This window comes from Saccostrea echinata, unplaced genomic scaffold (assembly GCF_033153115.1).
Source record: "Saccostrea echinata isolate AGI-Se365-2 ecotype Australia unplaced genomic scaffold, CSIRO_AGI_Sech_v1 ptg000057l, whole genome shotgun sequence".
In the NCBI taxonomy this organism is placed as follows: domain Eukaryota; kingdom Metazoa; phylum Mollusca; class Bivalvia; order Ostreida; family Ostreidae; genus Saccostrea; species Saccostrea echinata.
The window spans coordinates 2902158-2926158 of NW_026889806.1; the positions used below are offsets into that span (position 1 = coordinate 2902158).

The window sequence follows — 24001 nt, forward strand, 5'->3', positions numbered from 1 at the left end:
ATACGAGATTGAGTCAGTGTAAATATACATGATATAATGTATGTTATTTATGTTCAATTAAAATCTTGATCGATTTTGGATTTGAATAATCTCAAATTTCTATTATTAAATTGACCTTAAATGTGTCTTTTATTTAAATGTGGAGTCGGTAAATAAATCGGTTATTGTTTTAACTTTTTGCTATCTTTGAAACGCAGTTGATTTAAATTGTGTAATTTACAGAAAAGTCCTATCTTTATATAAAGTAATAAATCAATTAGAAAGATATTTTTAATTTTGGTTATCTGAACTTATAAAAAATACGTCATATATGACTATAAATTTTCTCTTGGTTTTATGAAATAGGAATTTGGCTCTTTGGTAGTGAGTGACGTTCATTGATTTCTATCCTCCCGATGAAGCAATGCACCTAGCTTTGTTAACCTAGTAAACCTTTGTTTTACCCTAGAATGAGAACTTCTTACGCTCTGTTATTCATTAACAATTATTGAAATAGCATTGAGTAAATAGGACCAGAAGCACAGAACATACTAAGCAATCACATGCCTCAGTTCCTTTTCTATCTTGTTTAGTATAAAAAAAAGCTAATTAGGCTGGTAGGAAATATTCATAAGATCTGATTTATTTATTTATTTATTTATTTTACAAAAATTAAATAGGCTTATATAACCTAGTCTTGCTAATTGATAGTTGATCGTACCCCCCATGAAATAATGGAGATCTTTACTGCTTCTTAAAATGCGATGTGTTATTTGTTTATTTTCAATTTTTAACTTAGATATTCTTCATGATATTTCCCTTTTTGTTCTCAGACAATAAATGTGAAAATTCTCTATTGATTAGATATACAATTGTCTTCTTGTTGAGAAAAAAATTGGAAAATATTGGAAATAGGTATTATTCTGCGTGAATGTTAAACATTTTTTATAAAAAAGGAAACGGCTTTGAGTTTATATATATATATATATATATATATATATATATATATATATATATATATATATATATATATATATATATATATATATATATATACTAAACTTGAAAAAAAAGTTTCTTAACATTCGCTTTGAAAGCCGTTCAAGTTTATATTTTCAATATATATATTTCTTTAACAAAAAAAGAACAATTTTTGTCTGTAATTAAATTTGTTTGATTTATGATATCCTTGATACTTTATTAATCAAAATTTAATGAAAGACAAACAGACAGGCAGCGTTTGATCGTATCTTCTGCTTTACCTTTGGACATTTACAGTTTGTAAGATCTGATTTAAAAATATGGAACATTATTAAATAAAAACACGCAGAAATAAATTAAAAATTCCGTTATTAAGGTATATAAATGTAATGATTTTACATTGTCGTTCATTTAACATCTAAGGCGCAATCCTAAAGTCCAAAAAGGGGGTTTGTTTTAAAGTTAGGCTTGGAAAGAAAAATCGATGCAGGTGATATGTTACCAAAACAACTTTTATTTTTGGTCTTCTTGTACTTTTTGCGTTGCATGTATTGCAGTAAACTTGAAATCAACCTTGGCGTTTTCCTGTCGAATAGTACAACAGCGCCATGGAGTATAGTTAGAACCGAAAAAGCGCTAGAATTAGGACAAAGAAAATTAACAGAAATGCTGAATGGGATGGCAACCTTTCGCTTCTTCCGAAGCATGACCCAAATCACTGGATGTACTAAATACGACTTCGGAGCACTAGGAGCAGAGCATCGTTATGTTAAAAACACCTCTGTTTTTATTGGACCTGGTATTCTTTTACTTTGTAAAAATGAAAAGAAAGTACACGCATAGCTTTTGCTTTAACTAATATCAATTTTTTTTTAAGATGAAAAAAATCTGTATTCTATTGGGTATACTTAAATAAGCCCAACTCCATAAAGAAGGTTAATGATTTAATCCTTGCCGTAAAAATTGAGTTGTTTCGTAATTTTTCTTTCTCAGGTTGCAGCACCGGCGTTGAACTGATCGGAAGAATGGCAGCTGACTGGAATATCCCTATTATCACCCCTGTCGGAATCAATTCTTTATTTGACAACAAAACTTTCTTTCCTACGCTAACAAGAATTTCATTTACATTTGATATGGTTGGACAATTTTACCTGAAACTATTTCAAATGTACAGTTGGAAGGATATTGCAATTTTACTAGATTCTTACTATGAGTTATCAAAGTTGACAAATAAGTTCCAAAGTACGAATCTTTTACACCTTTTTGCTGAAAATGGACTTCGGGCGACTTTATGCGATGCTCAAGTTAGCACTTTCAATAACGCCCTGAAAGCTGCAGCTAAAGTCTCAAGAGGCAAGAACACTTTATGCATTATTTTTATGATATGATGTTTAATTGAGCTGTTTTATCTTTTAATCAGATACAGTAACTATTTACATTTCAGTGATTGTTTTGGTGTGCTCCCATAGGCGCATAAGGGAATTGATGTTGGAAGCTCATGATTTGGGAATGACGAATGGTGAATTTGTTTTTTTATTCTTTAAAACGTTTTCACCTTTTTTGTCTGACCAGTGGTATGTGGCAGGAGATGAAAAGAGAAACGAGGCAAGTAAACATTTCAAAGTTTTCATTATACATAAATGTATTGCATTTTGTAAATATTTTCACTTTTGAAACAATTAGTATGTTACACGTGTATCTGTAAAAAAAAAAGGGGAGTTTTGTTTATATTTCCCTACATAAACATGTCAAATATTTAAAAGATGCATTTTTATTAACTTTTAGCAATATAAAAAAATACTTCTTTTGGACAATTGAAAGAAATCATGAATATATTGAGTACATCACCTCTTACATTTTTGTAACATCTTCTTTAGAAAATTACTAGAAATGTATTTGCAGATTGCAAAGAAAGCATTCAATGCATTGCTGGTGGCACTTCCAAATAACCCAGAAAGTCCCGAGTTTGCAATCTTTGAAGCCTCCGTGAAGAACCATTCTCTTACGAAATATAACTACGATTTTGACGCTGAGAAATCAGATGTGAATTAAATTCATTAATACTTATTAATATTATTTTCTGAAAATCACAGACAGTAATCTCTATTAGAGAGTATCAAATGGAAATGATCTGAAAATAAGTCAAGAAAGATAACATGATAGGAATTGTTATAATACTAATAATAGTAAATAGATACAGGGTTCAAACTCAGCTTCTGCTTTGCTTCGTATCTAAGGTACAACACTACATCGTTGGATACCATGATGCTTTCCTAATCTATGGCAAAACAATAAAGGAGATGATTCAATATGGCGAAAATGTTTATGATGGGCGACTAGTTACGAAAAGAATGCGGAATAAAACATTTAGTGGTCTTATGGCTGGAAGGTTCAGGATAAACGAAAACGGCGATGGGGAGAGAGATCTGTCAGTCCTTGATTTCGATGCAGAAGGAAGACTTTGGGTAAGAGATTTTGGTACGAATTTTTGAAGACATATTGCTATTTAAAAGTGATACTGTACAAAATATTTTGAGTTATTTTGATTGAACGAAAAAGTATACATAGAGGATATTCAATGTTTTGTACCGGTAGTTGGATATGGAATTTATTTCACGAGTGGGACAGGATTTTTTTTTTATATTTTCACGAGTGCGAAGCACGAGTGAAAATATAAAATAAATCCTCTTTCACGAGTGAAATATCAAACTACGAAACATTGAATTTTCTGTTTATTACATTTTCTTTGATTTTCCTTTTGCCTCTGTCTTTTTTTAACACAGTGTCATAGGCTGTGACGTCATAATTGAGCGGTTAAGACGTCATAGCTTAGCATTTGTGGGATTGAAAACATTGTAACATGGATTTTAGCAACATATTTGAGAAAAATTGGCAGTTTTAGTGTCTATTAAGACGGTTTAGTTACTGTCTCTATCTTATGACGGGCCAGTAGGTATTTTTTACTTACTTTGATATCCTCACACACAGTGAGAGAATATCACTTTGGTATCCTTTCACACTGTGAGAGAATATCACTTTTATTCAATAATTAAATCACAGCATTTCACTGTTGAAAATGTAATAAAAGTGTATTATCATGAAATGTGAAGATAAGGAATAGTTATCATGCTAAAAAATCCAATTAAACACACTAAAAATTCAGAGCAAAACAAACAATTCTCTCCGAAAACTTTGGGAAGGGGATCCTGTGTCATAAAGTAATAAGCATCCCTTGTCCATCTATCACACAGACCGTAAGCTCTGTCTTCATCAGGTATAATTCGTAGTAATCCGTAGACAATTCAGTATGAAAATAATGGCCTAACAATATGGATTAAAGGCGTCAGTCAACATTCGACCCAACGACAGGTTGTATTTGCAAACAAAAATAAAGTCACTGTGAACACTAAGCTCAAAAATTGATACTCTGCCTCCCTTATGATTATAATGGCAAAGTCCACTTTTTTGCTATGGGAAACCCAAAACATCTGTCCGATCGCAATCAAAACATAAAGTAAGAAATGCACAATGGCACTATGTAATAAAGATTCTGCGAATTTATCATGAAATTTTATTCAGAGGTATAGGAGGAGTTGCAGATAAGAGATGGGTACCACCGATTTTATAAAGAGAATGGCAGTGTCCATGTTTTACTATGATAGACCCGAAAAATGTGTTCGATCAAAAAGTGAAATCTGAGGTACACAATGACACTATGTAATAAAGATTCTTTGAAAGTACCATTACATTTTTTTTCAGTGGTATAGGAGTAGTTGCGGATAAGAGATGGGTAACCTCAATAAAATCGAAAAAAATAACAGTTTCTATGATTTGCTTTGGTAAACCCGAAATATATGACTGATCAAAAAGTAAATCAGGAAGTGCACAGTTGTGCAATGTAACAAATATTCTGTGAAAGTCTCATTAATTTTTTTTCAGTGGTATAAGAGAAGTCGCTTTTCAAGCGGGGATATAATTATTGTTTAGACCATAGAAATTTGATTTAAAGAGATTGGTTTTACCATTGTAACAAAAGCTTATTTGTCAGTAGCCTCTCTTTCTTTAGAAAATGCTCATGATAAGTATGCTCGTGCATTTCGAATCGACTAGAAGACACAAACACCATTTGCAGGTAGTAATGGAATACTGCTATAAAAATAAGGAAAGTTAGCAATAGAGAAGAAGTAGCAGTCATTGAGTTTATCATCATTGATAAATAATTAAGGTGTTAGTTTGCCATCAATGTCTTTCTCTAGTAATACGTTCAAACATGAAACAGATGCCTCAGACTCTGTGGTGTCTTTTTATGTTGAGTTCAAGAGTATATTGAATGAAAGAATGAATGAAATAAATATCGTTCACTGATGAAACATGGTCGATATATATCGAAATATCGAATTGAAAGTCCCAGCAAGAGAAACTCTTTCAAGTAGAAGTTATAAATAAATTCTACTTTAGAAAAGTACAAAAAGGTCTCCCAATAAGGGAGCACTTTGGGTGGAATTTGGGAGGCCTCGTCTGTAAAAAAAGACAAGTATATTTTCAATAAGTAACTCAAATTAGTCTTTTTTTAATGTCAGTTTCAAAGTATCAGAATGATTTTTATCGAAGTTAGATTTCCTATCACAAAATGTGAAAATATCAGAGTTCCTTTTTTTTTAAAGAAGCAGTAAATGGATTAAGTGTTTTAGAAATATATTGGAAAAATCGTGTCGTAAGTTAAAAGAAATGCAGACCATATATCCTTCAGTTTTCGCTAAATTGGAAGTAATGAAAGGATGAGAAGGACTGCATGAACAATATATTATGGGTTCAGCCTACAAAGCTTGTAACAATATCGTCTTTGTTTTTAATACTTATATTACAGCACTATTTGAGAAGAAGCATACAAGGCGTGTAAAAAATATAGGGCTCATATTAAAACAGTATTTGAGAAGAAAATGATTTTGATTCTAAATCTAACTTATACGCATAGTTTGTCTTTTAAGGATGAAATTCTTCATCACCACCTTTTAGTCTTTACAACTTTTAACATTCAATTCAACGAAATTGAGTTCGATTTATCCTACCTACACTGGATTGCTAAACTTAAAAAAAATACGTATATGCCTTTTCCAGCAATTGCTTTACCAAGCCCCTAACTCTACGTTTCACAAAAATATTAACTAATTGTGTTGTAACTCAAATGTGGATTTTCAGAAATTCTTAAGAACTTTTAGAAAATTTAAATTCACGAAACTTTTCAAAAGTCAGTAACATCAATATTGTAACATCAAGCTACTTTTCGACACTCAATACAACCATTCCTCTAGATAAATTAAAAAAAAAAACTAGGCTATTTGATATGATCACATGCTTCTTCAATAGAAATGGAGCCCAGAAATTTTCATATCTTGTTATTGGTCATCTACAAACTTATTTTTTTAAAAAAAGCACTCTGATTCTACACATAAGCACTCTGAGGTTGATTTTAAAAAGATGCTGGTGTTCCTCATTGGCAATATTTATGTAGTCTTTGGAGACCAGGTCTCCCAAAATTTTTTTGGAATTCTGATGGCACCGATTCTGCTCCTTAATTAGTCCATCTGTTTTTATATTCCTATGGAACACTTACTGTAGCCTTAAACTCGCATTCAAATATATTAATGCCGTTTTATCAATTAACAATAGTTACTTTTATTCCTGTATTGTGATCTGGACGCCGGGGTTTCGATTCTCGTTTGCCACCTCGCGTCAACATAGGTAGTGATTATTCCTTCAATACGCACCCGGCACTAAAAGTGAAAGTATTATAACGAATCTTTCCGATGAGACCGTAAACTCGAGGTCCCTTGTCACGGTAGGCATTGACATGATAAAGAACCTTCACTGCTCAATGGCCCTGAGGGCGATTATAGTTCTAAGTTGAAGTCCTTCATCGGTGTATGGTGTATGGAATGTATGTATGGAAGCCATTATATGAGTGAAAAATTCTCAAATGGGACGTTAAACAACATATAATCAATCGATCAATCATATGTCGAGTCGATAATCCTAGTGAATCGAAATAAAAGACACCTCAGAGTCTGCCACATCTCTTTCGTATTTTGATGTTTTACTGACTATATAGACGATGAGGGCCAACTAACAACTAATTTATAAGACAAACAAGATGATTGTAGCTTTTCCATGGTGTTTATGTCTCCCAGCTTATTAGATAAAGCATGCTCCAAGTACGATCAAGTTTTAAATCGAGTCAGGTCACTGACAGATAAGTTGATGTTAAAAGGATTTCAAAAACATCGTTTAAAGTCAATATTTCGTAAATTTAATAGTCGTTATAATGACTTTGTTAGCAAAAATAAACTATCATTGGATCGTATTTTGACTCACATTTCATACCAAATGTTAGGCAATTTTTTTAAAACTAAATTTGACTAAACATTATTCCATCTATTTGATAAATAACTGGTGCTCACGGCGATGGACAGGGGGTGATTACTCCTTCCAGGCACCCGATCCAACCTCTGGAATATACAGGGGTCTGTGTTTTAAGCCTTGATCACATATTTGTATTGTTTTTAGGTTTTTTGAGATCGATCACCGTTCCTTATCTTCGTTTGCTCCATTGTCTATGATGTCAAAACGCCTGATCATGAATGGTTGTATAGAGTATTGAAAAGTCATACACTTTGATTGATGTTGGAAATTTTTTAACTTCCAATTCTCGTAAAATTCCTTGGAGTTTTTAAGTACAATGTATCAACATTTGCTTTACATAATTTTCCTACTATATCATTGAACAGAAGTTTCTCCTAAACTGCTGTTAGTATTTTCTAGATGTATCTTTCTTTGTATTGTATTTGAGACAAATTCATAATGATTGTGTAAAATGCAGAATTAAAATGGCAAAGGAAAAGCTTAATTATATTAATCAAATAGCAGATTAATATCCTTGACAACTCTATTAAGTTTGGAAGCAAAGTCGTTGGCATAGCACCGTTTACAGATATACGATCGAGACTGAATAAAATTTAAGAAAAGGTTTTGGGTAATACAAAAGCATGGTCTTCTACGCACGACCTCTTTGTCAGGACGGATTAACTTTTAGACATTGAGATGTTACAATAACAAATATTCATAGTCTCCATTTATCAAATTCCAAATAGAAGATGACTCTCCAGAGATATTTTAAGCTAACTAGAACCATTTTTAAAGTTCTTTTACTTGTAACCACGCATAATATTTTAAGAGTAGCAAAATTTAATCTTACGGCATTTGTTATAAAAGAGACAATAATCTGCTGCACAAAGTTTCTTTATTCAGACAGTTGGGGTCTATTCTGGAAACATACTGCGCATGGAGGCAGAAAGAAGTATAAAATGGCCAATGGACAAAGGACCCCCAGTGAATAGACCAAGATGTGGGTTCACTGGTGAAGATCCAATTTGTTTTCCAGAAGGTTGTATATATTAGTTATGTTTTAAAGCATTTGTGACTTATTTAAGGTATTCTATGAACACTACAACTCTAAACTCTTTATTTTTGAATTTGTATATAAATAGTTGTTGAAGAAAATGTAGATATAAAATAATGTATACACAGATTATGAATTATTAACATTTTTGACGTGAATCCACTATAAAGCCGTTAATCCATCTTTTCAACATGTATGTTTCTAGATAGATCTAATCTACTGATTGTCATCGCCATCGTCTTTTGTTCCATTATTATTATTGTCTTGGCTGTAGGAAGGATGATTTACAGGTAGTAATAAAATAGCGGCAAACACGTCTTGTATATGAAACCCATCAGCTAAAAATATGTTCTCTCTGAGAAGGTAATGTAAGAAGGAGATTAACTAATAGTGGTAATTTACAAATTACTCAAGATTACATTATATAAAGTTTACATGACAGTGGTCGTAATAACTTTGACTTCAAACAAATATTATAAGAATTTAAGATAACATTAATGAAGATAAAAAGTCAGGAAAAAGCTCTAAATGTTTCTTTGTTGTACTGTCAATCTACAATGTCCTTGTAAGAAAGAAAGTTAAACGTAATTGAATCAATCATATGCGTCTCTATCATTTTCTCAGTTTGCCAAATTTTCCGTGAAGTCACTATAAACTTAAATTAATCAGTTCTTAAGTATCTGTTCAACATACTTGAGTAGATACTACACCAGTTAATCTGTTTTTTAACCATGATGATTTTAGGCAGCTAAAACTACGCGTGGATTTACAAAGCAATTGGTGGAAAATTGATTGGGAAGCATTAGAAATGAATCCTGAAAGAATCCATTCTGTGTTTGGGGATTCAAAGGTTAATGAGATGTTTTAAAATTATTATAGTTAACAAAAAGTCTCAAGGTTGACATTTGTTGATAAATCATCATGCTTCAATTCGGTATAGTTTGCATAAAGGGGATACTTTTAATACTTCATTAAACGAAAGATTCTGCAAGAAATTTTGTCACACAAACTAGTAATAAAATCATTGCTTCAATTACTTGAGTTAACACCATATACATTTATGTGCCTTATTTTTAAAAAAAAAAAAATTATTTTTTTTTTCTTTCCTACCGTTTGTTTAACCCATCTTTTGTACATTGTACAGCTTCAAATTCCATCTGAAAATAATGACGATATCAAAGAGAACCCAAACCTGCTCAAACTGTATAAGGTAAGTGTACATTATCAGCAATCCTGATATTCGGTTTGTCAAAAATTTAGTTGTAAAGCTTTCCATTCTATTAATATGTAGGATATGTAATTTGAGTCAGATTTAAGAAAATCACCCAATGATGCTAAAGCAGCAAATGTGTGGAATCATTCTAGTGTTAATCGTGATATAATAGAGGAATTTATATCAACTCAATAGAAATTATATAATCTTAGTCATGAAATAATATATTTATATTTTTTTCAGGGGTCTGCAGTTGCTCTAACACCAACTACGATTAGGAATTTCCAACCAACTTACGAAACACAGATGGAATTGATTCATGTATGAACTATATATATATATATATATATATATATATATATATATATATATATATATATATATATATATATATATATATATATATGATTTACTGGTGACAGGTGATAGTTTTTTTTAATGTCAAACATGTGCCGAGGGGGTAGGCATATGCATATAAGGTCAATAAAAACAGATACATGGGGGACATTTTCTTGGGAGCTAATTAATTGCACTTCATATTCTTAAAGCTCAAAAAATATGTCAATACAACATATACTATATATAATAGAGTGTACATGTACAGGAAATGCATTTGGAGACCTACCCGGATATGGACTTCTTTTTCCAAGATTTGGGTCTCAGTCGCACCCATAGAGCCCAATCCAAGTCCCGAACGAGCGGGATAAAACACCCAATATTCTGTAGATCAATGCATGTCCAAATAAAAATTCACCAATTGATATGGGGCCATTCACTTTCCCTCTGAGATACACACCTGTTTCTAAGCCATACTGCTTCCCAGCTGAATTTCCTCTGATTCTGAAAACGTGTCTTAGTTTTGCATTTAAAACTATGTATATGCTTAGCATCAAACTGACACCTACATGTTGCAGACCATTTTTCTCAGCAAGCACTCTTCTATACTGTACATGTATCCCATAATTATTCTATTCATCTTCTAAATAAAATATCACAGCAAACAGGAGATATCTCAGGTTTTTTTTTTTTTTTTTTTTTTTTTTTTTTTTTTTTTTTAACTGACTGTTACCATAGTACGAAACAATCCCCTGCCACCATAACTGTATAAGCCACTCAATAGATCCTCAGAAACATGCTTCCAAACTTAAACAAAAGTAGTGTTGATTAGTCAGAAGTAAAAATTCGAAAACCTTAAAAGAGTATCAAAGTATGTAAGGAATACCAATTATTCTTTTTTAAAATTTAGCACTGAATCTAGAGAAGATGATATGTTAAAATGTTTATGTAAGTATGATAACATAATGAAATTGTATTTTCTGTAACATCTGCTAAACAGCCTGTTTACTTTGTTGAAAATTAGTAATTTCAGTTTAGATTGAACACATTCATAAACCTTTCCCAATTTTATTAGAGTTTGAAAAATCATCTGATTAAAATTTTCATTGCAATTGTTTAAATAATTTTGCAATATTTTGTTTTAGCTGAAAAATGTAAACTGTGTTTACTTGACGAAATTCTACGGATTGACTCATAAAGACTCAGGGTTATACATTATAACGGAAGCTTGCAGTAGAGGGACATTAAAGGTAATAATTATTAAGTTTAAATCTAGTCACTAAAAGTTTTAAATATTGATTAATTTATTACCTATTTATTAGCCGACCTGTTTCTATACTCCTATAAAGCAAAATTTATCCAAAACCTTTTACATGAAAAAAAGAAAACACTTGCTGCGGCCTTCAACTCGACATCCAGATGTATCGAAGACGTTATATCAACTATCAATAGTTACTTCCATTCATATATCAACTCGATTGATTGATTGTATGTTTAACGTCCCATTCGATAGTTTTTCACTCAAATAAAGACGTACGCGTCACCGTATGCCGATGAAGGGATTCAAATTTTGAGGTGTACTCGGGCATTGCACAGTGAGGGTTCTTTATTGGCCAACACCTACGGTGACACAAGACCTTGTATGACGACTTGATATATCCCAGTGAACTCGAATTAAAAGACAGCACAAGTTTGCCAAAACTGTTTCATATTTGGGTATCTTATTGACTATATAGACGATAAGGGTCAACTAACATTAAAATTGTATGACAAACAAGATGATCAGCTCAATTTTTTAACTATGGCAGGCTACTGACAGATAAGTTGAAATTAAAGGCATTTTATCAACCTCGATTAAAGTCAATATTAATCATAAATTGTATTGATCTTGATAGCAATTTTTAACCTATTTTTGGATCGTATTTTGGTTTACTTGTTGCATACAATTGTTAGGCCTTTGCTTTTATACTGAATTTGACTACGGAGTATTCTGTCTGTCTGATCAATGGCAGGTGTGACTTAACAACAGGGGATGCTAACTTCTCCTAAGCAACTGATCCCAGCTATGGAATTTCTTGGTGACCGTGTTGTATGCCCTGTGTACAGATTTGTATTGTTTGTAGATTTTTATCTAAATCAATAACTGTTCGTTATCTTTATCCTTTTCATTCTATTTAAGATGTTACTGGTTCAATTATTTTTGTTACAGAACATTCTCCAAGATGAAAGTTTCAAAATCAACAAAGATTTGCAAGCGTCGTTGATATGTGATATAATAAAGGTAAAGCAAATAAATATAAATTGATGCAATACTATTAAACAACTGAAAAGACTCAAATTCTAATCCATCACCACGGTTAAATGAAGAATCATGTATAAAGGCTGGTTAAACTTACTGTTTATGTTCAAAAAGCCAAACACAATTAATCTAGTAATTATAGCAAGATATGAGCAATAAGTTTATTAATACAGCTGTGATACATTAAAAGCAAATAGTCCAGCACTTCAAACAACTGATTTTATTTTTTAAAAATTCCTTTGTTTGTTTCCAAGTAAAATCCTAAACAATTTTTTTTTATTAGTTTCTCAAGTTGTATTAGAATTACACTATTCGGTTATGTGCAAAGACTGAAATAAGTGCATTTTATAACATGAAAATATTTTGTTGTGATTGACAGTGATCGCCTTGAGACCTATCTTTATGTACCCAGGATATTTATATTTCAATCTAGTTATCAGGTGTACTAAACGTCTTTTGCATTATACGTAACTGTTTATTGTAGATTATAAGATTTTGAGTTCTAAACTTATAAAAGATGTGCTTGATTAATACAAAAATTTCATATTAAATGAAAGGGAGAAGTCTAACGTTGCTTCATAATATTTTATTTTTTATTTGAATCAGAAAAATATTTGAAAAAGCAAGGTTAAGATTTATAGTGATTCAAATATTGTGCTCAGCTTCAGATATATAAATTGTTTTTTTTATTTTTGCAAATAATTAGAAATCATTTATATTATGTATTTGTTTTCTAAAAAATCATTACATTCTCATTACAATATAAAGTATATACTTTTAACTGATAAATATTAGTAGTAAATAGTTATTGACTGTGTCTGAGAAATACAGATGTTTCTTTTTTTTTTACCCAAGAAGGGTAAGTAGCAGGCTGAGGACAACAGATCCGCTCGACCTTATAAAAGCTGTAGCTCAAGGTCCAAGCTTTAACCGACTAATTGTGCATGTTTCGTTGCTTTGGAACTTTTAAACAGAAACTGCGCACATTTATTATCACGAATTTAAGAAAGAAATACAGTTTGGCGCTAGATTGCGTTTGTCAGTGAAGCTTCATTGACGTATCTAATGTTTATAAAATAATTTGATGTTACAAGGATTTCATCTACTAGTATGTCGTTTTAATGATCTATTTTTGTAAATACAACCTATCGTTGGGTCGTATATAATTGGTATATTTTTCATACAATTTGTGTTAGGTCATTGCTTTTATACTAAATTTGACTACAGAGTGCCTGATGAAAACATTGGGCACACATCAAGTGTGATCAGTCAACAGGGGATGCCTACTCCTCCAAGGCACTTGACCCCACCTCTAGTGTTTTCAGGGGTCCGTGTTTTTTACCTGTTCACGATTTGTTTTGTTTTCTGGATTTATGAAATTGATTAGTGTTCGTTATCTTCTCCTTCTAGGATGATATCATAATACTTCTTTAATTGATTTTTCAAATGTAATCTACACAATGCGAGAGGACATTTTTTGCAAGGTTGCTGACATTCTTTAAGAGATTCAGCTTTCTTTTACAGATCAGATCTGATATAAATTCAGGATTTTTAAAAAATAAATTTAGCAATTAAAATCCTGTTTTTTAATTGATATGGTCTATATAAGAGAAAAAAAATGAAGTTTTTTTTCAAAATCAAATGAGATTTTTTATGCCTTAGCAAAAACTGCTGTCATAAAAACATATGTCCTAAATAATCCTCCTGACTGAATATTTTGAACGAGATAAATAAATATACATTCTCTCTATTCGCCATACCATAAGTATAAGGCAACACAGTACCTTTATGGATAACCTATGTATAACATCACACAGTGCCTTTATGGATAAACTATAAATATTTTCAGGGATGTTGTTATCTCCACAAATGTCCTATTGGTGTCCATGGAAATTTGAACAGTCAGAATTGTTTGATTGATAGACGATTTGTTCTTAAAATAGATGGGTTTGGACTTCCATCGATTCGAAGTAAAATTCTGAAAACCGACATACAAGGTAACCTGATTGCCTTTAATTGGTAAATTTATTGCCATTGCTCTCAAATACTATTTCAAATAAAATATAACGCATCATACATGGCAATATTTCATTCAATTGCAATATTCCATTAGTATTTATCACATGTACGTTACCTAATCATAAGTGAGTCATAATTATATATTTTTTAACTATATATTTTATTGTAAAATTCCTTTAAAAAACTTATTGCAACTTTATTTGTGGCTATTTTTTAAAAAAGTATAACATCATGAAATAAATGATTTTGTGCAGTTTCCTCACATAATGATAAAAAAAAAATCACCTGTAGGGGCCTTTGTCATATCGCACGTAAAATGCGAAATAAAAAAAAAATACGTCTCAAATTTGTGACAACATCGTAGTTATTTGAAGTCCAAGATTTTGCTTTGATGATTTTAAAAATCATTCTTAATGAACATTTGATCGTTTTGCTTAGAATCTTGAGACAAAATAAATATAAAAAAATTAAAAAAAACTAGAAGTGTCGTAACGCCACGAATGCCCCCGGAGGCAGCCAAAATTTCAAAAGCCATACTTAGTTTTAAATTTGGTTGCACAAAAGATTTTTTTCTAGGTTCAAAGGGAATAATTAAGATAAAACCTATACAATGTTAACCTTATTAGGGTGGCGCTATACATCGATGCCTATATTTTTTAAGACACTGCGTCACAACATGGTAATTTATCTCAAAAATCATCGGACCACGACCAAATTCTAGCTTGATCTGTATTTCTTGGTAAAATACCTGCATATGCAATTTCAATCTTATACATACATCCCTACAAAAGTAAGAGAGCGGAAACTGAAAAATTCCTATTTTTCTAAGTTCAAGAGGGATAAGTCTGTCAAAAATCATTGGATAACGACCAGATTTGAACTTGACCTGCGTATTCCTATGACGTATCCATACGATAAATTTGAGTTAAATGTGCGTAACTGTTGCCGAGATAATGAATGGAAAGTCAATGATGAAGGAATGACAGAATGAAAGAACAGGGCAACACTATATGCCCCGGCCATTTTAGGGCCGAGGCAAAAAAAGGATATTTGGCGAAAACTGATCTCATGATAAACTGGATAAAAATAATTTTTCATGAAATATTTAATGTTAAGATGAAAATATGACTCACTTATGGCCATACATAGTATATTGTATGTATATAACTACCTGGCTTATAATAGATCTAAGATATTCAATATCATGATGAATGTTTTATTCCATAAAACAAATATTATTAAATAAACTTTTAAAAACCCTTTGTTTTGCATTTCTTCTAAAGAAAAAGAAGTTAAAAATGAGAATATATTTTTTAGTATTATAAATAGTTTCACTTAAAATTTTTAATTTTAGATCTTCTTTACTTCGCACCAGAACTATTGAGAAATATGCTTATCCCAGTACAACAGTCCGCTGACGTATACAGTTTTGGAATGATTGTGTACGAAATAATAACTAGAAAAGAACCTTTTGAAGACGAGATGAAATTTTGCTCCATAGAAGGTACATATGTTGTAGCAATGTGAATGTGATGAGACTTTTTAAGAGTACCCAGAGACGTAAGCGTAGTCATGGTCATCGGTCTTACAATAAACCTATTATCCACGATGTCCTTTGATTCAGTACTACCTTATGTATATAAACAGTTGGGCCTTCATCACATTCGCACCAAACTTTACTCTGTTACTTTTAAAGTTTTCAATAGTTTATTGTAAAAGTCAAGGAAAGTCCATATTTGAATTCTTCGACACCAGAATACAGGCTCTAATCTGTAATTATGGATACTGCAAATTATAGGCTCTTTAAACCGCCACATTTTGCGGAAGAAAATACCGCTCAAACAACCTGTTTGTTCCTTAAACTTCAATAAACTAAGAAAGGAATTCACACAGTTAATATAAGTAATATTCTTAATCGTAAAACAGGTCCAGTCTTGCATTCCACCATATTTCAAGTTGAAGTCCACAACTTGTATTTCTTACAAATATACATCGACTATTGCTTCCAAACTTTTTAACTATAAAAAAAACTTTAATGTGTCTAGATTTTAGGTATCTGTAACAATCCTTCAACGTGTTGATGTTCTTCTTCACCCTATAACTATAGTTCTGCTGGACATAACAATACTGTAGACGTAAATGTAGTTAATAATGAGGACCTTAAATCACTTATTATAAGAGGTCAAGTTTAGGGAACCCCCATCTTTCAACTGGAATCATAATTTCATAAATATTATGAATTCAGTAGAAGATTACGGCAGGCGATGGACCAAACATGAAAAAGAAGACCTTGACACTTTGTCAGAGTGGATTAAATGTATCAGATGTATGTTGAAATCTCACATAAAGCGATTAATTGGCAATATGAAAACCATCTATTCTTCTGTCTTCAACAATCCAGAACTGAAACAAGAATTAGATAGATTACACGATCAGTATGTACTAATTCCTGCTCATAAAGCAGGTAACAACATTGTCTTCGTTTGTAAGGCTGATTATTTGAATTGTATTTTAGAGGAATTAGGATTTAATTCTGCAAGTGGTAATTCAACTTATACCCATCACTCCCTTTCTAAGGAGGAAATTCTTCAAAATCATAAGTCAGTTTTAAATATTTTTAATATTCCCAACAACCAAAATGAATTTGAATTACCATACCTATACTGAATTCCAAAACTCCATAAAAATCCTTACAAACAAAGATACATAGCGGGTTCCATTAAATGATCTACCAAGCCTCTTTCTTTACTCTTCACTAGAATATTTATAGCAGTTAAGGAGAAACTTCAGGAGTACTGTGCAACAGTATATTCGAGAAGTGATGTAAATCAGATGTGGATACTTAAGAACTCAAAGGAACTTTTAGAAAACTTGAGATCACAAAATTTTACCAAAATCAACATCAAAACGTACTACTTTTCAACACTTTATACAACCATTCCTCACGATAAATTAAAGTCCAGACTTTTAGACACCATCGACAGCTACTTTTTCAATAAAAATCGAACTCGCTCTTAAATATACTAATATTGTCATTGGTCATTTGCAAAATTCTTTTGTTAAAAAACACTCAGATTGTACAGACAAGTACTCTGAAGTTGATATTAAAAAGATGCCTGAGTTTCTGATTGACGATATCTTTGTAATTTTTGGAGACCAGGTCTTCCAACAATCTGTTGGAATACCCATGGGTACCAATTGCGGCCCCTAATTAGCAGACCTATTTTTGTATTCATATGAAGCATAATTTATTCAAATCTTCTACACAAGATGAAGAAAACACTTGGTGTGGGCTTCAACTCGACATTAGATATATCGACAAGTCGCCCGCGTGGCGCAGTGGTTAGAGCGTTCGCTCTAGAGTCGCGAAGTAAGGAGTTGATCCTTACGTCGCGGGTTCGAATCCCACTGTGGGACTTGGAGACCGGTCCTTCGGATGAGACCGTATAAACCTCGGTCCCGTGTCGCAGTAAGTTCTGGCACGAAAAAAATCCCTCATTGCTCAATGGCCCTAGGTGCCGAGTATAGATAAAAAAAAAATGCGTCTCCATATGAGTGAAAAATGCTGGAGAGGGACGTTAAAAAACAAACAAAGAAAAAAAAAGATGTATCGACGATGTATTATCAATTAACAATAGTTACTTCGATTCATATGTCGACTCGATATATCCCAGTGAGCTTGAAATAAAAGATACATCAGAGTCTGACACATCTGTTTCACATTTGGATATTTTACTCGAAAAAGATTTTATTGGTAACCTTTATGAAATAATCATTATTTATATACACTAAATTGTCCACGGATTTTTCCGTTTTTCTCGATCATGATAAGGAGCGCACGGCGGGTGTGACCGGTCGGGAGGGGGAGCTCAATCCTCCTTGGCACCTGATCCCACCTCTGATTTTTTTGGATGTCCGTGTTTGTTCTGCTCCCGATTTGTATTGTTTAAATGGACTTTGAACATGAATACTGTCCGTTATCTCAGTATTTTATTATATAAAGATTATGATTTAATAAGGCAATACCATAGCGTGTTTTAACATCATACACTCATCTGAAGGTGTTCTTTTATTTATAAACATTTATTTAGAATTTTATTTAGAACTAAAAGGAAAGTGTCATGAGGTCATATATGAGCAATAACTGTTCAGTGTTTTCCGAAAATCAAATTCTCAGATATCATCGACAAGATCAAGTTTCCATCCAAAACACCATTCAGACCAGGCCTTGAAGATAAACCAGAGGATGAGAATTCACTCCTATCCATGATGTCTTCGTGCTTGGAGGAAAATGTAGAAAACAGGCCAACATTTCAAAGTATAGCAAAAGAGTCCAAGCAGATGAAATGGCAAGTATCTATAAAATATATTTCTCAATAAAATTAAAATAACTAAATTTACTTTCTTTCTTAAGATAAAAATTAGTCTCACGTATCAGTAAAAATAAAATAAAATAATTTGAGCATCCAATAACATGATGCCCAATGCGAGAACCAAATTTTACTATCAATAATATTCATATGTAGAAAAGCACTTAAAAATTAAAGAAAAATTTAAATCATTTTGAAATACAAGCCTTCATTGTCATTCATCATATAATATTACAAGGGGGACATTAGGGGAAAACTTTCTTGACAACCTACTCTCCCGTATGGATGAATATGCTAATAATCTAGAAAATGCTGCCGAGGAGAAAATGCATGCTTTCTTGGACGAAAAAAGAAGATCAGAAGAGCTTCTTTATCAGGTGTTACCCAGGTAGATTGACTTTTTTGATAGTTTCTCTTTAAAACATAGTTTGCCTCGCGTTAAAGCGAGTATTTTGAGCTTAACGTTTTTTTTTTACTCAAGGAGCATAGCACGTGACTTAATACGTGGGAACAAAATAGAAGCTGAAGCATACCAATGTGTCACGATTTACTTTAGTGACATAGTGGGTTTCACTTCAATTTCTGCAGAAAGCACCCCCATGCAGGTAAGGGTTTTTTTCATGCGGTTATTGAAAAAGTCCCGATTATTTTTAAATATATACACATTGTCTTTTGGATTGGAGTTCTTACTTAAGAACCTTACTTTAATGATAGATTCATTAAAAAATAATAAACTAAATTGTCCTAAACTAGATTACACTGTTTTAATAATGAAATATTTTTTTCTATTCATTTTGTATATGTATTCAAGCATTAAATGGGTTTAATCTTCATAAAGGTGGTAGACTTGCTCAACGATTTGTATACGTGCTTTGACACAGTCATAGAGAACTTTGATGTTTATAAGGTAGGTCTTAAATTCATTTCACGCGTAACTTATTGGATAATTTTTCATTCATGATTGTTAATGTAAAAAACTTTTTTGGAGGTGGAAACTATTGGAGATGCTTACATGGTTGCTTCCGGTCTTCCTCTGCGCAATGGGAACGAGCACGTGACTGAGATAGCTAAAATGTCGGTGGCTATCTTGAACAATGTGAAGGAATTCCGAATCCGGCATTTACCAGACATAAGTCTCCAAGCACGGATTGGTATTCATTCAGGTGAACTTTTATCTGATTTAAAGATTAAAAGAGTGAAAATTAACGGAAATATAAATTAAGGTTCAGTATTGCTATGTTTACTCGTTTTTAATTTTTTCTGGAGGCTCACAATAATCCAAAAGAAATCTAATTTAAATGCAAAATTTCAGTATACCTGATCTGGCAAAAGTTTTAAGAAATAGTCTTTTACATTAACAATTTCATAAAGGAATAATTATTTATCATTTATCCTAAGCAGTGAATGTTATCTGTTGTATCAGAGGGTAAATTTACCTTTATAAATATTCGCAATTTATTCTTTGATGTCCTGCTCAGGTCCTGTATGTGCTGGAGTGGTAGGAAAACAAATGCCCCGTTACTGTTTGTTTGGAGATACTGTCAATACAGCATCAAGGATGGAATCTAACGGGGAAGGTTAGAACATATACGAAATCTTCTTTTTAAATTGCATTATTTGCATACAAATGATTTGATTTCAAACAGTGAAAAACTATAAGTATCAATATTAAAAATTCTACATCTGTACGTTAGAAATGTTTAAAGACCATGCTTCTACTTCAGTTTTACTAAATTTCTTTCCCAGCATATCAAAATGTTCTATTCAGGAAACGTTTAGTGGTCAGTATGTCGAAAATTCACATAAAATAGCGTATCTATCATTTCTCAAATCAACGGGAATGCCTCGTAAAATTTTGAGATGGATATATAAAGGACTTTGAAATTTAAATGAGTTCTTTGTACATTGAAGCCATGAAAATCCACGTTAGTTTGGCAACACGAAATCTCTTGGTATCCCATGATTCGTTTTTGTTAATTGAACGAGGATCCATTGCAATAAAGGTGAGAAGAAATACAAAGCACGATTGTTTCTCGCTTACTTAAATGTTTTCCAAACAACCCTTATTTTCGCTGAGTTTTGCACAAGCAAAAGTCACTGATTGATAAGACCCAAACTAATTATATTTTATATGTATAGTCATCTACACTTCTTTGATAATATATGTCTGTGTTATAGTTTTAAACCAAGAGTTTTTAAAATGTAGAATGATTTTCTATTTATTGTTTTGATTTGTAATCAAATCTTATTTGTTGCAAGGAACATAGAAAAATCTTATGTTTTTACAGGGAAAAGGAAAGATGACAACGTATTGGCTGATGGCAAGGAAGGATGAGCTATGAGTTAAAGATAATAAAAATTTGACCTAATTATTAAAAATTTGGGTTTACAAATAAAATTGTGGAATATCTTATAAGGTTGTTTTATTTAACTCAACTTATTTCATGTGTATATTATATGGATACTTTTTTCTTCTTCCTTTATATTCAAAAACTTTTATTTATTAATCTTACTCATTTAACACAAACGATGCTGCAATCTCTCGCAATTTTCACAGGAGCCTGTAATTTATGCATTTGAATTCTTACACATATTTTAAAAATATTCTTAGACCTTATCTCATCTTTAAACTTTCTATGTAAAATGTTTTGATGTTGGAACGATTTATAGCTATTTTTAGTGAAATGGATAACCAACCAACCAACGTATACAGATTTGGACATCGAATAATAATAATATAAAGTAACCTAGTATAATGTTCAATTATTAAAAACCATAAAAATAAAAAGTTAAAGAATACAATTAAAAGTTTTCCGGCTAAAAAATATGACGAGCGAAGATATAATTGAGATCATTTAGGGTAACCGAAGCTGAAAGGACACTCTCAGTGTAAAGCCATAAATGATTTATTTCACGATGTAACAACAAAATCTACATTCGTCTGTATTTCGAAATACGTTCAAATTTTCATATGTGGAGTGAAGAAAATCTAGGTTGTAGGGTGAAGTGACCTAGGTAAAAGAAGGCCATGGTCTAGGATAGAGATGACCTGGGCGGAAATGACTTAAGCGGGACAGTCATTAGAGGGAATAAGTCAAATGACCACTTTCGAAAAATGTGTTTCCTTTTCTACACCCAAAACTTGTGAAAGTAAAGCATTTGACTTACTGTGTGATGTACTGATACTTTTGCGAATGAGGGTATTGGTGGGATGTCTACCTGAACCTGCTACTAAGAAGATCCTTGAAAAAGGAAAGTAAATAGTTAAAAATTACATTTATGGTTTAAAATAACTTTATTTATTTTGCAATAATTTCAAGTACCGATAAGCTCTTCACTTTACGTAGGATTTATTTCTGTATTCAGAAATAAGATTTGCAGTCTGCATTCCTACTTGCACTATGAAGCTCTTATTGTATTCAACTATCGAAAAAAATGTCACTTTTTTATAGAGTGGTACTTTCTCAGCCTGATACTGGGAATAATCTTATCTATGTCACTACCTTATTATAAGCTTTCTGCAACAATAAATTATGCCCACTCTTTTATTTTCTTACACTTTCCCCATTCAATTCCCATTTTTAAACATATTGACAGTAAATAGTCTATAATTAGGCATTTCTTTGTTGGGCTTATTGAATGATAAAGATTTATGTGAGAGGTTTTTCCCACGACCTTCTTCCTGACATAAATTCTTGAGTGTATGTGAAAGAAAATGTACATATACTACAAACATGTAATTAATTAAACGAGATCCAAATAAAGCTAATATACAATACCTTTGTCAAGAAAGGTGTAATTAAAATCTCCACAATTCTAATCTTGGAATGTCTATGTTTTCAAAAATGTTATCCAAGTTTGCAATCTGTTTTCGAGATACTGATATTTTTGAACGTTACACATAACAATACAGAGGCTGAGGGTGTAGTAATATATCTCAAGAAATATTTCATGTTTACCAAATCCAATTAAAAACCTTGTAAAATTATAAAATAGACTTTGATCTGTAGACAAACGTCGAAGCAAGGAGGAGAATGATTGTACATGATACTTTATTTAATTCCTGTACTCGCATGTCAGACACAAATGAAAAACATTCTGATATGGTGATCTTTTTTGACTCCTAAATAAAGTGTATTTTTTACTGATTGTGTTGACATGCAAGATAACTATGCAAATTACTTCTATCAAAAATTAAAGTTAGTTTTGTTAACGTGCAATATAACAATGCAAAACATTATTCTTTGATTACAGACAGATTGTGCAGATAGCATTCAGTTGATGAATGAATGATTATGATCTGAATGATTTGTAAAATGATAATGCATAATTATATGTACGAGCAATCTGATTAAAATCAGATCCTCGATCCGCTCCTTTATTTTTTTTATTGTCGCTACACGAGGTGTAGATTGTATGATTGTATGTACGAGTTAGAAAATCTTAAAAAACATGCTATGATTATCGAATACTTTAAAAAAAATTGCAATTCTCTTTTGAGAAGTTGATGGCTCTCTTCTTTCCATCTTTGACAACCATTGTTAATGATAACTTTTTCTAAAGTAAAATATCATTGGTTATTTGGTGACACCCTTTACCTAGACAACAACAGAAACAAACTTGATCAGATTCACTCTTTAAAAGGTTAAAGATGTCTGTTAATAACTTTGAATAAAAAAAAACAAGTCTTAACGTGTTTTGGTGTGCTTTTCATCGCCATTTAATAATATATTGGATATAGCACAATGTATGCTCCGATGATGATAATAGGTAAATGAATACAGATAATAAGCAAGAGGAATACCATCTTGATCCAAGGAGCCTGGAAAAACAGTACCCCAGGAGACAGTATTCTTGGCAAAATTATGCCAAATGGGTCAAGGGACAGGGTCACATTACCCATCCGCCACAAACTAAAATTGGGGCGGCAATTTTGCAGCCCAAGGTACATGTAACGATAAAAGCACAAATTGTGCATAAATTAGGTTTAAATTGAACAAATAATCAAATTACTGAAAGGCGCAAATCGCACCTAAGATTGAAATTTTGAAATGAAAATAAATTGCATTGAAATGACAAAAGTGCAACTCGCACACAATTGCTCATGACAAGCATCAAGGAAATATTGGCGAAACAAAATTACAACAAATGAAGTGATCTAGAGCAAAGTTTTGATAAAAATATTATTGCCCACGTCCAACAAATGAACTCTATCTTTTCTGAACAAATCCTTCTGTAGAGCGCTAGTATCTGGATAACTGATTGATGCCACGACCCTGAAACTTATTTACCTCAAACGTAGCACAAACACTAAGTCTACATTTTTGTCCTTCAGTGTTTGCAAGGCA

The 24001-nt window shown here is 31.9% G+C and overlaps 1 protein-coding gene across 1 annotated transcript; it reads left to right on the top strand.

Moving 5' to 3' along the window:
* The first annotated feature begins 1506 nt into the window (after positions 1 to 1506).
* LOC133174047 (atrial natriuretic peptide receptor 1-like) lies at positions 1507 to 21018 on the top strand. Its single transcript, XM_061309087.1, has 22 exons — positions 1507 to 1759; positions 1954 to 2313; positions 2405 to 2565; positions 2863 to 3003; positions 3198 to 3425; positions 8266 to 8401; positions 8622 to 8706; positions 9161 to 9266; positions 9561 to 9626; positions 9873 to 9950; positions 11111 to 11215; positions 12175 to 12246; positions 14114 to 14261; positions 15638 to 15787; positions 18461 to 18632; positions 18892 to 19041; positions 19135 to 19258; positions 19492 to 19560; positions 19642 to 19816; positions 20132 to 20230; positions 20565 to 20656; positions 20942 to 21018. Exons 1-22 carry the CDS (start codon positions 1507 to 1509, stop codon positions 20993 to 20995), a joined length of 3024 nt encoding a protein of 1007 aa, XP_061165071.1. The 3' UTR covers positions 20996 to 21018.
* The last annotated feature ends 2983 nt before the right edge of the window (positions 21019 to 24001 follow it).

Coding starts and splice junctions, on each gene's coding strand:
- LOC133174047 (XM_061309087.1), top strand. CDS start 1,507: ATGTATTGCAGTAAACTTGAAATCAACCTTGGCGTTTTCCTGTCGAAT. Junction 11,216..12,174: donor GCAGTAGAGGGACATTAAAG/GTAATAATTATT, acceptor TTTTTGTTACAG/AACATTCTCCAAGATGAAAG. Junction 20,657..20,941: donor GAGGATCCATTGCAATAAAG/GTGAGAAGAAAT, acceptor ATGTTTTTACAG/GGAAAAGGAAAGATGACAAC.